Source organism: Helicoverpa zea, chromosome 2 (assembly GCF_022581195.2).
Source record: "Helicoverpa zea isolate HzStark_Cry1AcR chromosome 2, ilHelZeax1.1, whole genome shotgun sequence".
NCBI lineage: Eukaryota > Metazoa > Arthropoda > Insecta > Lepidoptera > Noctuidae > Helicoverpa > Helicoverpa zea.
Window position 1 is genome coordinate 2191073 of NC_061453.1, and position 18150 is coordinate 2209222.

At 36.1% G+C, this 18150-nt stretch overlaps 2 protein-coding genes across 11 annotated transcripts in view; one reads left to right on the forward strand and one right to left on the reverse strand.

Moving 5' to 3' along the window:
• Positions 1–18150, forward strand: part of LOC124642531 — a 102200-nt gene that overhangs the window by 70225 nt on the left and 13825 nt on the right. The window lies entirely within an intron of this gene.
• Positions 248–6453, reverse strand: LOC124642482. Of its 9 annotated transcripts, XR_006985784.1 has the most exons (4): positions 6246–6453; positions 5887–5945; positions 5399–5524; positions 248–839 (listed from the first exon to the last, which is right to left on the reverse strand). XR_006985784.1 is itself a non-coding variant. In XM_047180961.1 (2 exons), exons 1-2 carry the CDS (start codon positions 5784–5786, stop codon positions 674–676), a joined length of 432 nt encoding a protein of 143 aa, XP_047036917.1. In that variant the 5' UTR covers positions 5787–5880; the 3' UTR covers positions 248–673. The 9 variants fall into 9 exon arrangements, 6 of the variants coding, with proteins under 6 accessions (XP_047036917.1, XP_047036894.1, XP_047036909.1 ...); XR_006985779.1 differs by lacking the exons at positions 5399–5524; positions 5887–5945; XR_006985775.1 differs by lacking the exons at positions 5399–5524; positions 5887–5945; positions 6246–6453 and adding an exon at positions 1142–2365.

Here is an 18150-nt window from a genome sequence, read left to right on the forward strand (position 1 = left end):
GCCATGAAATAAAGCCCACATACTAATCCTACCTATTGATTACATGAATTGATGTTATTATTTGTTATAAAATATGGCTTGATTGTGCCAATGTATAACTAATTGTTAATATATAATATTATGTACCTATGGAAAAGCTATGCGAATTATTGTCATTCATAAATTGTACGCTATTTTCAAGAAAGTGTTACTATACGATTAAGTATTAATTATTATAGATAGGCCCAGATGGAATAAAAGAGTGGACTGTATTTCTTGGTTTAATAGGTTTTCTTAAGTAGGCTATTAGCACTAATTAAATTCGCAATCCCGTCCGTTCTTGCTCGCGTTGTCGTAAGGTGTGTTTGGAGGGCGCGCGAGCCGTCGCTGCCCCGCCACGCCGCCCGCTCCCCTCTGCTTGAGATGCATGTGTGTCTGCATGTGCGTGCGTGTTAACGTGTGCGTTAACATATTCCCGGGCGACCAAGGAAAGGCCAGCCCAGGTGATGATGATGTATGATATTTCATGATCAGTCCGATGGTTCATCCAGTAATGGGCATATTTTATGAAAGGCCCGTCTGATTGTCCCGGTCTTTACTTTGATGTCCGCCACTCGAGCTTCTCCGTCATGTCCCGGATACAGCTTCACGATACGTCCCAATGGCCACTGAGCCACCGGTAGCGCCTCATCTTTCACGATGACCAATGAGCCCTCTGTGAGCGCGCCGCGTGAGCGTTGCCAGCGCGTTCGTTGGTGCAACTGAGAAATATATTCCTTATTAAAGCGTCTCCAAAAATGTTGGCGTAGAAGTTCGATTCGGTGATGACGCGGCAGCCGTGCCGTGTCGCAGTCGGACATCTGTGGATGAGGTAGAACAGTTAGAGTACGACCAATTAGAAAATGAAAGGGAGTGAGAGCGGAGAGATCATTTGGATCGGATGAAAGAGGTGTGAGAGGCCTTGAATTGAGGATGCCTTCTATTTGAACTAGCAACGTGTACATTTCTTCATATGTGAGGTGTGCCATCCCTAGTACTCTTTTGAGATGATGTTTTACTGATTTAACGGTGCTTTCCCATAGGCCCCCGAAGTGGGGTGAATATGGAGGAATGAAATGAAAGTTTACACCTTGTTCTGCAGCGCAACTGTAAATTGACTCACCGTGATTTCTAAGAAAGTTGGTGACCACACGAGCGGCACCTACCAGATTTTTTCCATTGTCTGAATAAATATTATTTGGTTTACCTCTGCGAGAAATAAACCTGTTAATTGCTGCTATGTAAGATTCTGTCGTTAGATCTGTAACCAATTCCAAATGCACAGCTTTCACGGCAAAACAGATGAAAATGCAGATGTATGATTTAACAAGTACACTTCCACGCCCCTTACGGTTGTTGATCATAATTGGCCCTGCGTAGTCGACACCTACGTCACTGAATACAAAATTTGCATGCAATCTCTGTTCAGGTAATTGCCCCATGATAGGTGTTACAGTTTTACCTTTAAACCGTTTGCATGTAACACATGATTGTGTAGTTTTTCTAGCCAAGTTTCTACCGGAAATTGGCCAGAATGTTTGACGTATGTGAGACAATAACAATTGTGGGCCAGCATGTAGAAGTGTGATGTGATATGTTGAGAATATGATTTGAGTTATGTAATGAGCTGAATGCAATAGGATAGGAAATTTTCTATCGTAATTGTATGGCGATTGAGCTAACCTTCCGCCCACACGAATGAGGTTACCATCCCCTATGAAAGGATTAAGTGAATTTAACTTATGTGATGTAGGTAATTGTTTGTTATGTAATAATAACTGATATTCCTCAAAAAATAAATCTAGTTGCACTAACTTCGCTAATTGGTATCTAGCTGAATTAAGTTCGCTAGTAGATAAGGGCATGACGTCACCTCTGCGCATCTGTTGGCGTTTTTTAATGTTGATTTGATTTGATTGTTTGTGTTTGCAGTAATGAATGAACCGAAGAATGTAAGCTACGATTCGTGTAAGTTTGTTAAAATTAGAATATTTGTAAATGAATGAATTGTTATCAGTCACATGTTTGTGCGTGAGATGTGTTTGAGACCGGACTTCTGGAAGGTCAGATACGCTGAGATGCCCTGGTTGTTGAGGCCAGCTGTGTTTATCATCATTCCTTAAAAAGTCAGGTCCTGAAAACCATAAAGGTGTATGGAGTAATTGTTGTGCATTGGTACATTTAGTAATAATATCAGCTGGGTTTTGTTTAGTTGGTACATAGTACCATGTCTGTGGTTCAGTATGTTTGAGAATGTCCGTGACTTTGTGTTTTACGAATGTTTGTAATTTATGTGTAGGTGAGTTTATCCAAGATAAAACAATTATTGAGTCACTCCAATAATAACACTTACAATTTTTGTTGCGAACGGAGTTCAATATCTTATTACTTAAATTAACACCGGTAAACGCGGCACATAATTCCAGTCGCGGTATGGTAAGTGCTTTTAAAGGAGCCACCCGTCCCTTGGCAACTAACAGTTGAACACTGATACTGCCATCTGATGTATAAGTACGTATATATGCGCATGCACCGTATGCCTGTTGTGAGGCGTCGCAAAAAATATGCAGTTCAATGTAATCGCGCGATGAGTCATGAAATGCTCGCCGAGGAATAGATAAATGATTTATAAAAGATAACGATTCTACGAACTTTGCCCATTGTTGTTGTATTGAAACCGGTATTTCATCGTCCCAGCTGACGTTGTGTGTCCACATCTGTTGCATAATTAGCTTAGCTTCGAGTATGCAAGGGCTAATAAGTCCCAGTGGGTCGAAAATATGACCTATGGTGGATAAGATTGTGCGTTTTGTGATTTGTTTTTGTGATACAAATTCTGAATGTACTGTGTATGAAATTGTGTCTTTGTTAATGTTCCAATAAATGCCTAGTGTTTTAGATGGATCATTTGAGCTAAGATTGAATGTTGTGTCATTTGAATCATTGAAACCCAGATGTTGTAGAACAGTTTGACAGTTAGACTGCCATTTTCTAAGTGGAAATTGATATTTTTTTAATTCAAGAAAGACGCCTTTGGCGATTTCAAAGAGTAATGACTCATCATCGGTTCCTGTCAAAAGATCATCACAATAAAAATCATGCAAGATGACCTCGGAGACAATTTTGTGATCATAGCTGTCTGAATGATTCTGTGTGTTTTTACAATCTAAGCCTATTTGTTTTATGCAGCGTGTTGCTAAATACGGCGCCGATGCCGTGCCATATGTGACAGTGTTGAGCGTATATGTTTGCAGAGGTTCCGTAGGATTGTATCGCCATATGATTTGTTGTGTTGGGCGCTGATGCTCCATCAGCATCACCTGGCGAAACATTTTCTCAATATCTGATGATATTATATACTTATGTTGTCGAAATCGTATGAGTATAGAAACAAGATCGTCTTGGACGACAGGTCCTACTAACTGAATGTCGTTGAGTGATAGTTTTGAGGACGTCTTTGCGGAACCATCAAATACTACTCTGAATTTTGTAGTAGTGCTGGTCTCGCGTACAATACCGTGATGTGGAAGGTAGTATACTGGTGAGTGCTGTGTGTTTGTGTTCGTGCTGGTACCTGACTGTAGGTTTGATGTTTTATGTTCTGATTTAATGTATGTATTTTGATGTGAGTGTTTGTTTAAAAACATGTGACCTAGCTGTATGTACTCTGTTATGAAGTTTGAGTACTGTTGTTTGTATGTGGGATTTGAATTCATGCGGTTTTCTATGGAATAAAACCGTCTTTTTGCTTGAAAATAGGAGTCACCTAAACAATCAGGTGACTTTTTAAATGGAATAGTGACAACGAATCTACCATCACTTTGTCTTGTAGTTGTTTGAGTGAAAATTATCTCGCATGCATCTGAGTCGGAAGGATCGTCTACTTGTGTATTAGTTAAACTATCTAGCTCCCAGAAGCGTGATAACTGATCTGAGTTGTTGTTATTGAAAAAACAACTGTTTGCTTGCTTGTCGGTGTTTGTTGTGCAACCGGAAACTAGCCAGCCTAGTTCAGTTTCTTGTAAAGTAGGCTGGTTTTTGCCTAATCGAATGTGACCGCTGCTAATTATTTGCCAAAATATGTCTGCACCTAGCAATATGTCAACTGCTGCGGGTTCATAGAACTGAGGGTCGGCTAGTTTTAAATGTTTAGGTATATTCAAACCTTGTGTATTGATGCGCATGTAAGGTAATGACTGTGCTATTGTATCAAGTACCAAACATGATAAGTTAGTTGTGAATGAACCATGTAATGATTTTATCTGAATTTTTGTGCGATAAAAAATGTTTGTTTGCTGCTGATTTATGCCTGAAACTGTGCCGTGTATGGGTTCGAATGTAAGATTAAGCTTTTTACTCAGACTGTTTGTAATGTAACAGGAGGTACTTCCACTGTCCAGCAAAACCCTGGCTAAGTGTGGTGTTCCATCACTAGCGATGACATGAACTAAGGCAGTGGAAAGTAATACTGATGCGTGTTGTGATTGTGAGCTACTGTTACTAGCGAGTGTTGTGTGCACAGTGTCTTTGGTCGGTCCCTTATGTATGTGTAGCATTGTGTTGTGTTTCTGTTGACAATATTTACATGCTCCTCCACGGCATGACTTTGTTTCATGACCGTTATGCAAACAGTTAGCACAGAAGTTGGAAAACTTGGAAACCTTCTCTATTCTCTTTTCCACAGTCATTTGTTTGAATTGTGAACAACCGAATAGAAAATGATGACCTTTACATAGGGGACAAGAAATGCGAGATTGTTTATCTTTAGCATCTGATTTTAATGAATGCGATTTTGAATCGGTTTGTTGTGTGGTTTTTGTGTCTTCGAGATTTTGTAAAAGCATGAAACGATCACTGAGATATGTCTTTAAATTTTGAAGTGTGGGCTTTTCTACTGTGTCGTTATTGATTGATTCTTTCCAATATCTGAGTGTTGTGATATCTAATTTGGAGGTAATAAGATAAATCAACATTGAATCTACTGTGGGTTCGCCTAGTGTATTAAGTGCTCTGAGATTTTTATTTACTGTATCTAGTAAGTGTCTGAGTGATGTTGCTGATTCTTTTTCAATGTTTTGTATGTTGAATAATGCGTGAAGATGATTGTATATCAGCTGATGTGTGTTATTATATCTTTCTGTGATCAGTTCCCAAGCTACCCTGTAATTGTTTGATGACATTTCTAACGATTTAATAACATCGGAAGCTTCACCTTGCAGAGATGCACGCAAATAATGAAACTTTTGAATACTATCTATTGATTTGTTGTTGTGTATCAGTGATTCAAAAGTGTCCCTGTATTCGAGCCAATTGTGATAATCTCCTGAGAAGTGTGGAAGGTCAATGGTGGGTAATTTAATGAATGCTTTGGTTGTGTTACCCTCACTTGGAGTTGGTACAGACCCGTCGACGCCAGCAGTTTCATTTTCTCGCAGCAGATGGATGCCGAGCGCAAGTTGAGATTGATAATCCATTTCAAATTGCTCCCGCTCCCTCAGCTGTTCATCTGAAACCCCAGTAATGTCGTCGATGAGGGTTTGATTTTTATCGAACTCGTTTGCAAGATACTTGTAGGACTCTAGTCGATTGCGTAATTGAATAATATCTAAATCAGACAATGGCTTTTTGGATTTTAATGACTCGAGATAATTTTTAAAAACCGTGACCTTGCCTTTATGACTGGATCTCCTCTTTTTGTATGTATTGAGGTGAGGAATGTCACATTCGTTGGGATTATTTAAAGTTTGAGCTGATTTAGGGTCAGTCATTATTACTGAAATTTGATAAAAGTAACGAACTTAAATGAAATGAATACTTAAATTTGATTGGGGGTGTGGCATGGACCGCGCGACGATCACGTAACCTTACCAGATTACCCTCAGAGAACGTGGTGTTAACTCGTTACGCTGAGAACAAGGTGATGTATGCTGTTGGGGAAAATAAGAAATAAATGCATTAGAAAGCGATGCAATTATTAAAAGTAACAATTGATGATGGGATCAAACTTCTTTTTAAAAAACAACTACAAGAAAATTGAGAAAAAAAAGTGTAGGGTAGGTGAGAAAAAAATCTGATGCAATAATTGCTTATGTGAAAAATTGAGTGTAAATATGGACTAATGATAGCTGAATTGATGTTTGGAATTGGGAATAGATGGCAATTAAGCAAGTTCACTGAATATGAGATGACTTTGAATGATTTTGAAAGAATGAATTGGTCGAACTCACGAAACCGCTGCTACCAAACCCTTTGTTCGTCCTTAGCGACTGATGATGTGGCCAGCACTGCTTGTTGCTGTGATGTAGCTCTGCTTCCAGATGCTGGTAGGTTGAATTCGTTGATGCGACGCCTTCTATTTGACCTCCAGCTGATTTCCGGCCGCTTTTGTGGTGGCGTGGCTTGCGATCGCGAGACGTTTTTGCTTTTAACTTGACTAATTACTTCGAAGGACCATAGATAGGCCCAGATGGAATAAAAGAGTGGACTGTATTTCTTGGTTTAATAGGTTTTCTTAAGTAGGCTATTAGCACTAATTAAATTCGCAATCCCGTCCGTTCTTGCTCGCGTTGTCGTAAGGTGTGTTTGGAGGGCGCGCGAGCCGTCGCTGCCCCGCCACGCCGCCCGCTCCCCTCTGCTTGAGATGCATGTGTGTCTGCATGTGCGTGCGTGTTAACGTGTGCGTTAACAATTATGTTATTCACCATGTGGTGTTGAATTATACGAGGACGTTTAATGTAATTGGATGGCCGACTGTTAGCTACCAATATGTTTGCATGATAAATAAATGATTTAGTAAAGACACTGGCGCCATCTATGTCCGGGAATGGCACAACTACCCGACAAGAGTTTGTGCAATCACTGTGATGAAATAATGGAGGGGATAATTCTTTCTTGCGGAGTTGTGCCATGCCCGGCGCAGTCTTACTTTGGACGTCGCCGAGTAATCATCTCTGGAACAACTATAATTGTAACCGTGAGCTAAAGATTATAATTATTATATTTGAAATAACGCTGAAGTGTATTGGAAGTTGTGTATTGGAAAGAAATATATTTGCTGGGTAAGTACACCTAAAGTGTTTATAATTTATTTCTAATTTCCCCTAAAAATCTTTTGATAACATACCTAATTCATTAACTTCTGCTACTGAGATAGGTGCCATAATCCTGGGTGTTCTACAGAAAGAACATACTTACAAACTTAAAAAAGTTGCATTGCCTCACCTGGAATCGAACACACACTCGTACTTGAGAGGTCGGTTCTTCACCGACTAGGTTACCACGAGTTCCATTCTAGGAATACAAAGCTAATATTTGTATTGAAGTAATTGAATAGTATTTAATGGCGTACCTGTCAATCATTGATCGGATATAACCTTCAACTGTCAGAAAGTTGTCTTATCTAGAACAAAAGGGAGTGTTTCAGTATTTATCGAGCTAATGACCCCGTAAAAACTTCCGTAACATAAGAAACTGCAGTGTACATTGGAAAATTTTATAACAACACAGATAGAGTTAAGAAAGATCATATAATATGTGTGACGCTGGATGCAGGTCGCCTCCAACAGGTATCTGTGGAGATCTAAGGGGGCCTATGTTCAGCAGTGGACGTCCTATGGCTGAGATGATGATGAAAATGATGATATAATATGTAGGTGGTTCGAAGAGACCAAAAAAATATTTAACTTTGTAACTCGAAAAAATATGTTTATAGAGAAGTCTGAACCTGTATTAATTAAAAATACGCTAATAACTTATTAGCATTTGCTGAATAATGCATCTATAAAATTTCCGCTTATCGAACGAAACGTTGCAAACAGCACGCATCCTTTGAACTTGACCGACTTATCAACCGCAGAGGTAAGCCCATTTATGATGAATAACCTTTACAACTTGATTATACAGGTAATGAAAAACAACATGTTCTTTAAGATTTAATATTAATCTATACCAGTATTATTAACAGAATTTTTTTTTTTAGTTTGTGTGTACTCTGAAGGCTCCTAAACTACGAAATGGATTTGAAAAAAATGTCACTACTGGAAAGCTACACTCTTCACTCAGCCCGGTAATATAGGCTATATTTTATTACGGGCACTAATTCCGACATGACGAGGGAAAACGGCTCTAGTATTTTTATATCTAGTATTACAAAATGTTATAGTTGTCAATCCTAATTCATTCACTGATTATCATAATCCAAACATTGACGTCATTTTCCAAGGCAAACCTATTTCACCTTCAAAAAGAGACCAAAACAATTTCACCAAACTGCCCTTTGACCCAAAAATCACCAAAAGAGTGCAAATTATTTCCCACAGTGCAAAAATTGTACCGACCTTGGTAGAACAACCTGATACGTTGAAAAACGCCAATTCACATGGTAATGTCGAAACAGCTACTGCAACTCGCGTTAACTTCGCAGATAGTTTCGTAAGTGCATCTTCTGCATACAATGATATTACTGTTAACTGCAATGGTTCATTTCCAAATTGTTTCACACCTCCAGAAAGGTCAGATTGGCGTAATCTGCAAGATTTTGGAATCATTCTTCATCGCCGGCTTTTGTTTTACGAGGATTTTGTTAATTTAATGACAAAAATCTATTATTAATTGAGTATTTTTTATTTGTATTGTGGTAGGTTATCACTATTGTTATTATTTTTTATCGTAATTCATTAGTTTCCTCATAGCAATCAAGTCATTTTAATAATTAGGTACTATTGTTAATTTTGTTTTGCAAAGCACTAGGTTTCATTCAGTCACTAGGTTTTATTGGTTTGATATTAATAATTGATATTGAAAATATTATGGAGTTCAATTCTATCTGTTTTTAACCAGATTGGGTACATTTTGAAAAGCACGCATTGGGAACTTGAATTTAAGTCATTGGCAAGCTGTATCTAAATCTTAATTAACTTGATTCATAGCTAGTGGTTTTCCCCGATACCCGTATAACTTATCTGATTTTTATAAATTTTCCTCGCCATGCAATAATTCACTTTTACAATTATAGATAAAATCTTGGGATTATCTTCGATGTCCTTGTAATTTATCTTCAACTAGCGACCCGCCCCGGCTTCGCACGGGTGCAATGCTAAAATTAAAAATTACAGTCCTTTCCCACTATTTAATGGATGTTATAACCTTCCTCTTCAATCACTCTATCTATTAAACAAACCGCATCCATTTCGTAGTTTCACAGATTTAGGCATACATATGTATATAGGGACAAAGAAAGCGATGTAGTGATGTTCCCAAGATCTATAAGTCTTATATTAAAATCTTTATGTGACATATCCTTTATTATTCCACGTTACCTACTTCCACGTACCAATTATCATCTGCACAGATTAAAGGCTATCTATCTTATTACTCTCTTTCCCTTGTCTCAGGATGACCAGTGTCTGCTCAGATAAGCTAGGCCACTGACCGCAAGTCATAATGCCTAGGTTCACATCACAGGTCAATATATTATTACTGTCTTGACGTATTTAAAGTAAATATGATTAATTGTTCAAGTGTTAACATTGACAATTAAGTTTGTTTAAACAATTAGCTGCATCAATTATATGCTGTTTTGCTTTTCATTTCTGTGGTACATGATCAGGAAATGGTCTTTGTAAACTTATGATAACATGATGAAAATCACGCCTTATACCGTGACACATATCGACGACACTATTAATCACATATTTTATGACTACCCTTTTTCTAGCGGTTTCACCCGCGTCCCGTGGCAACTACTGCCCGTATCGCGATAAAATATAGCTTATGTCACTCGGGAAGAGTTTATATTTCCAACAGTGAAATATTTTTTTAAAACAATTCAGTAGTTTCGGAGTCAAACAGACAAACAAAAAAAATGTGTCGTCCTTATTGCATCAGTATAGATTAACTCTATTTTAACAAGTTTCCTTTCTTCTCATACATTAAGAATAAAAGTACAATAAGTGAGTGATTCAATTTACCCAGCCAATCTAAGTTGTGAGAACTCAATTGAATGAAATGAGTAATTGGTCTTGCATGCTACAAACCAGACATTAGTGTTGCATTATGAACGAACTTCGTGATATTGTGTTTCACAATGTAATTCTTGCTTGATGGATTAGTTCAAATATTTAATGCCCTTGTTTGAATCGGTCTTTGCTTTCCGTCATTATCGAGTAATATTATTAGCGGCTTTGCCCGTGTCCTGAGGGATAGATCTGAATGAGTGTCGCAGCCTGCCTTAGCATTCTTTCTGCACTATATGTTATCTCTTCAGTCGGTTTCCCACCCAAAATCTTTACAAGCAATCCTGCTACATGGACGACTTAACTTGACATTTTCAAATTCATCGAATTTATTAACAATGATAGCTATATCATTGTCTTTATTAATAGTTGAATTCTTGTTAAGAAATATTATTTATACCTATTCTCTTATGAATCGTACGCCGCTAAAGTCACGTACTATTCATTTTAGCCATGTTTAATTAACGCCATGTCGGTCACCACGCTTGAAAAACTTGTTGTTCTCTTGTATAAGTCACATGATCTTTCATAATATTTAGTGTTTTTCGCACTACGTTGTCAAAAATATTTGGAAAAATTGTCTGTTCATTTTGTTTTGAGCCAGCTGTTGTTGTCACATCATGCCATTATTAAAATCCTACAATTTCAACCCTTTTTAGCTCATTTATCATTAATTCTTTCAGGGATGATCCGTCTTTCAAATGTTTCATTCATTTACGTTGATCATTTCTTTACGACTTTGTATTATTATCTAATTATGTCATCTTCTATAATAATAACTACTTTAACGTTATCATTAAGTCTTTATATAAATATTAATTACATTTTGTTTGTTTGTTTCAGGTATGTAAAGCAGATTGCACTTACTATGCTTCATACATGAGACGAGGTGTAAACAAGACGTATGTAATTATGCATTCATTTGATTACTCGTAGCTACCTTCATTTGTACACCTGTCTTCAGGAAAGGTTTATTAAAATGGCAAATCATGTCTTGGCAAGAAATCTTCTTCTTCTTCGTGCTTTTTCCCAATTTTATTAGAGATATCCGTAATTATTTTTCACTACCATTGCACTCTGTCATCCATCCTACTAGCATTGACTCTCTCTTGTTCATATCATCTTTCAGACAATCCATCCATCTTCAGTTATCCTCTCCCTCTTCATCAATCTTCATTCAAACACCGCTCCATAGAAATTCATATTATTCCTAACCATACAATAATTTCATCATACCTTTATCTACGCATTAAAATCCAAATTCTCTTAACCACCACGCAAAAAACTGACATTAATTCGCCAAATTGCCGACATCATATGAAAATTACATTGATTAAAGTCCAAATTCCCACACTCTGAACACAGGTCTAATTATTTCATCTACTCATGTGAACGAGCTTATTTTTTGCTAAACTAAAACTGGTTTTTGGGATTGTAATTGAGAACTGTTTATTTCATTCATGAAATATGGGATTTTATTATTGGTTATACTTTGATTGCTAAACTTGTACTTCGGTTAAAGGTTTCCAATATTGTGATCTCACATGAAATCATGCTATTGAAACTTTTCTTATCTAAAACTTCCTTATTTCTCAAGCATGAAATTATGACGTAAATTACTGCTCTACTTACAAAAATTGATAATCAGTTAGATTGAAAACCAACTTAAGATAAGAAAGAAGAGGCATATCGAGAAGCTATTAAAAGGACACTTCAAAGTCTTATTACAATTCTAAATGAGTTATGACTTCATTTATTTGAACTACTCATTAAAATAAATGGGTTTTTACAATCAGCTAATCAATTCTTACGACCATTTGTGTCATACAATACTCATAACGGCCGGTCCCAATATTCTATCTATCTGTTGTTTCTCTTACTAGAGATAAGAAATTGACATTACTTGTATGGGACTAATGTCAAAATTGTATCTGTAGTAAGCACATCAAGAGCATCATCCTCCGAGCCTTTTTCCCAACTATGTTGGAGTTGGCTTCCAGTCTAACCGGATTCAACTGAGTACCAGTGCTTTACAAGGAGCGACTGCCCTATCTGACCTCCTCAACCCAGTTGCCCGGGCAACCCAATACTCTTGGTTGGACTGGTGTCAGACTTACTGGCTTCTGACTACCCGTAACGACTGTCAAGGATTTTCAATGACAGCCGTTCACCTATAGTTTAACGTGCCATCCGAAACACAGTAATTGGTGTCTAAGGTATACTTAGAAAGTACATACATATCTGTAGTAGGCAAACCAAGAGAAAGATAGAATATTGGAACCGGTCAAACAAAGATACGTATTCACAATGGACTCTTAACAATCTTCAGACAGATGGAAAAAAAGTAGGTGAAACTTTTGTTTCTTGCATTTACTTTCTCTATTGTTTCTTAAACGTCATTTGTTGTTATGTTAATTTGTACAACTGGTTCTACCATTTGGTTGGTACTGTCTTGCTGGTACTGTGCCACCTACATTCTTGTTTATGACGTCAACGTTGACAATTGGGTTACATTTTGATACAGCTTTAGGTGTGACTAGAGAATGCATTTTCATAGTTAATTAGTATCCTACTCAAGCTGTCTTTGCTAGATTTGTACAGTATCCACGCAGTTCTCATTGAAAACGTCTAACAAACAAGCTTTAATATAACAAAGAACATAAAGTACCTCATCGTGTTCAAAACCAACAGGCGTCTCTTTGTCTATTACACAATACATTATTATTTACACCAGAACAAGTAGTAAAACTCATAGTAACACGTAATTATGAAGCATGTCCATTATTGGAATCATTATCTGCAGTAATTAGCATGACATCTTCAGAGTCAATGGTTTCTGCGTCATCACATGACTTTCATGAGTGGCCTTTTGTTCGGTGCCTGATAACGAACATAATTGTTGCAATTGACCCACATCGTCAGGGGTTTTATTGATGGAAATCACGATCAGTACACCTGATGAACTATGTCGTGGTAGCCTAATGGGTAAAAAACCAACCTCTCAAGTATGAGTGTGTGTTCGATTCCAAGTCAGTCAAGTGCCAATTCAACTTTTTAAAGATTGTATGTACATACTTTCTAAGTATGGACACTATATAATGACTGTGTTTCGGAGGGCACGTTAAACTGTAGTCATTTAACATCCTTGGCAGTCGTTACGGGTAGTCAGAAGCCAGTAAAGTCTGACGCCAGTCTTACCAAGAGGTATTAGGTGGCCCGGGTAACTGGGTTGACGAGGTCAGATAAGTAGTCGCTCCTTGTAAAGCACCGGTACTCAGCGGCACCCGGTAAGACTGGAAGCCGACGCCAACGTAGTAGGGAAGAGGACCATTGACTAAAGATTTTACGTAAATATGGAAGTGAACCATATTTCGTTGTTTGTAGTTTGTTCATGTTTGTGTCATGCTTTCTCGGCTTAGATAACCTTATTACTTATGCAATTAATTATGCATTAGCGTTCTTGCCTAGGGGAATAAATGCGCGTGTTTTCCGTATCCAAGGACTAGCTAGCGGTCACCGGAAATTCATCAGAATATTATCAGCTAGACAATTTTTACTTAGAGCAATAAAAAGTCATGAGTTTCAAGTCTTCTCAGCTTGAGAAGAAGCCAAGCAGTAGGTCTTAATTTCTGAGGGTCGTTATATGTAGATATTTAGTTATCATTATATACCTTATTGACGCATAAACTTACCCGACTGGCATTACAGTTAAATTAATTCTAGTTTGCAATTTTGTAGCATGCCTTTAACATTAATTAGTATTATTCAAGATTACTATCAGGTTATCATAAAGTATATTGGCGTTGTGCAACTTACCACAATTGTCGCTGTCATGAATATTCAATTTAATTGTATAATGTTGTTAATAACTAATTTTCATTTCATCGATCTTAAAGATAACTTCTGCTAATTAGTATTCATAATTTGCTTCTACTAGTGTTTGCATATTTTCCTGTTTATCGTTTCTTAGTCTGGAATCCTTAGTTTTTAAAACTTCATCAATTTTAATTTAAAAAGGTCTTTTGTTTGATATAACAGGGTTTAAAAGAGATTGTTGAAGAATATCTTTAGGAAAACCGTATCGTGCTGTACCTACGTCTGCATGACTAACTCAAATCTTTTTCTTAGCAATATTGTAGCCAATCAAGTCTTACTTATGATTACAGTTAATAATCGTAGGTTCATCTAAAAATCTATAGGTTTTTTGTTCAATTCTATTTTTATCATTATTTTCAATTGGAAAATCCCTTCCGTCTTATCCTGTATGACTCCTCAGTAATTTGATTTCATCATAAAAATATGCTCTTTGTACCATTTATTCTCTAGAAATCTTCAAGAACGTGACTTACGTAGAGCCTCCCAATAATATCCTTTACAAATACAGAATACTACAAATCTTTTATAGCTGCGTAAATATGTTCACATTCCTTCCCAATGTTGTAAGCCGGCAAAATTGGAAATACATGATCTTTTTTAGGAATTTCAGCAAATAGAGTATTTTGTACTTGGTCGGTTAGCTGTTGTTGACCGTCTACCATTGACTCGCCTCCTACGACCAAACCAGTTTATTCTGAATCAACATAAGGATTGACGCCTTATAATACTTTGAAACGTATATTTTTCAAAGATTTGCATATCAGGGGCTTACCGTGATCTCATGCGACTGTTTTACGAGTATCTTCGTTTGGCATTTTTGTATTAGTCATTGCTTGGTGCCCATTTTGAGAAATCAGGCAGTTTCTCAAAAAGGTTTAATTGTTGGTTTATAAATGTGAAATCTAGTATAGATGTACGTAATGTGGCTATACTAAGCTTCCTGTTTGACTTACAAGCTTTTCAAAGACTATTTAAGTAAAAATATGATTTTCGTTTCTGTTTATTTTTTGAATAGCAAATAAAATGGGTTACAATAATGTGTCGTATATTCCAACAATCTATTTAAAATGTTAATAATGGTAGTATGTGTGTGGCCATTTACCTCTCTCACAGAGGCCTATTCTTGGTTAGGGTGAACAATCTATACTGTGTATGTGTGTTAATCAATAGATATTATACGAGGATTTTAATTTGGCGGAATATGTAAACTTACCTTACAGTATTCGTATTTTTATCAATAACATTTTATGTAGTTGGCTGCTACTGTAGTTTTTTCACCTTCCGTATATGTACGGAGTTCATACGGAGTTCAGCGGTGGTTGTAAGTTTATATTTTGTAATATTAGTCAATCGTCCATATAATAAAAGGTAACAAAAAGCCTTAACGCCTAAAAGCTAAGATCCTTATGCATTTCGTTGACTTATCATCTTCAATCCATATTTTTCCTGATTTTTGACTTCTAACAGGAAAATACAGTCTGAAGCTTCAGACTTATGTAGACGGTCACGATTTTTATTCTAAGAACATATTAGGAAGACTAGTGCAAATAGAGCTAAGTATATTTGTTTTAGTTCTAAATGACCTTTAGATATTTACCGATGAGCTCACTGTCATAATAAAAAAAATCATCGTGTAGGTGATATGATACGACATACTATAATATGTGATCTGAAATGTGAATAATACTGGCTGCTAAGAAGGAAGAAAAACTTCCGGGTCTTTGTCGCGTATAAGAGCGCTTTATGAAACGTTCAATGTACTTAGGTACTCAATTGTATTTTAATTGAAAATTTTGGATTCCTTAAAAGCTGATGATCACCCTAATATAATAAATAGTAGCTAAAATTGCTTTCATGATTTTCTATTTTAGTTTACTGTAGATGTTTCCCCAGACTTCCAGCCTTTCTTTACGTATGACTTTAAAGTCACATGAAGCTAAATTATACGAAAATATTGATCTTAACGTCAATTTTCTTCACAACTTTGTAAGTATATCTAAGAAAAACTCGACAATAGCAGCTAACTGGTTCGAGTTCCTGCGTTACGGTTGTTTTTTATACTGCATTGCGCGAATACTGCAACTTAATTGCATTCACAACGACATTAATTAGACTGTCTGTCTGTTTTGTTCTGTTATTATATTACAACTAGCTTTTTTAGCAGTGGCTCTGTAGGTTTGGAGCCTTTCGGGTACAAACAAACAAAAGAATGGTTCCTCTTTATTAGGTATACTAGCTTCTGCCCGCGGCTTCGCCCGCGTAGAGTTCGGTTATATCGCGTTTCCAAGAGAACTCTTCAAAAGTCCGGGATAAAAACTATCCTGTGTTCTTTCTCAAGGTCAACTCTATGAGTATCTCTGTACCAAAAATCAATTAAGTGGTTTAGACGTGAAAGCGTAACAGACAGACAGAGTTACTTTCGCATTTATAATATTAGGATTAGGATTAGCACATATAGATTAGCATTAGTTTATAACTTAGATTAGTGTTGTTTAAGTCATTAAGATGGGTCAGTGAGACTCTACTGAAATTCATAACACCCCACTTTTTACTGCAACGTTTATTACCCTTTGCAATACACGGGTAGAGATAGGATAAAGTCATATGACTCTGTAGCAATTTATTCTGATATAAATACCAGAAGTTATGACTGTTATGATTTCTCATAACTTCATATTTTTAAATAACAATTAAGTGCAATTAATATACAAACGTCAATGGATACTGAGAAGACTTGATAATCGTTTTATTATAGGTTTGACTATTAATATCATAATCTACATTATTAGGTATGAAATAATGTTATTATTTATAAGAATAAGCATACCAATTACCAAGGTTACCAATATAGTTAGGTAAGTATAAGTGACTGCCCTTTTTCACTGTTGCCTATCTATTAGTGTAGTGTAATGATTCAATGAAACACATATTTTCACCATTTTTGCTCTCCGAAAAACTTTGTGATATTAATAATTACTCACAGGCTATTTAAGTTGGTTTTTAGATAAACATAATATAAAATTTATAGCTCATTAACATATCAAAGCTATCAATGCTGATTATAAAATTCGCAATAATTTCCCAATATTACTAGTTGATAGTTGTGAAATGGTAACTGAATCATTATCAAACGGTTCATTAGTGAAATTGTCACGTCATTACCATCAATAAATAATCTCTTGACTGTTGCTTTAAATGATGTAATCAATCAGGTCTTAGATGTAATTTATTGACTTTTTACGATTCGGAAGATATGGGATAGATTTTTCTTTTATAAATGGGATGGGATTTTTTATTGGCTTGAGTTTGTCAAAATAGGCAGCTCCAGTGGGTCGTTTTTTGAGAAATTGGCATAAAATATAGTAGCTTTACTAAAACTCAGTCTATTTTCAATAATGCCTATTATTGTAGCTACCTTTACACTTCCAAATATTAAGAAATACAAATTATCATTGCCAAATCTCTTGCCACAGATAAAATAACATTTCGCGCCCATTTAATTCAAAATGGCTCGTGACGTCACGCCGTGTAAAGGTTAATAGCGAGATTTCCATGTGTTATGTCACCTTCAAGGCTGTGTGGGTGTGTCTATACCGATCGTCACAGATTGTGTACCTGTGTGTGTATCATGCGTAATTAAATTATATCAGGTTTTTGTGGCCGCGACTCGTTGTGATTGGGTGATAAAAATGTGATCTGATAAATATACATATTGGCAAATATCTAAAAAAATATTCAAATAAAATAACTCCAATATAGTCATCTCTTATTAAAAAAAACTGTTTGTTGGACTACGGATTGGTAAGTTTCAGTGTTTTGAAAGAAAATGGCATGACTTAATTAAAAATACAATTTATCCTCATAATAGGTATAAACTACATGTTTACGTGATCAAAACCTTCGGTCACCATATGTTTACAGTTAGTGGTCAATCAATAATACAAAAATATTAAACCGTTCTTTATTTAAAATTGCTCAAGTCATCGTCATCACTGTTATTTTTTATATTCAATTCAAATCTTTATTATCAAACGGTTTGTACTGGTTTAAAAGCCATTTTTATTATTTAATGATGTATCAATTTGTGTCAATTCTGTGTTGATTTGTAAATTGCTTTTGACCATATTAAAATGTGAAAGTATAATCATTAAAATGTGGTTAAAGGTGGGATTACGGTTTATAACTATTTTGGCTTTTAGCACACATAATTTAACTTTATAAAATACTTACTAGCTTTAAGTTC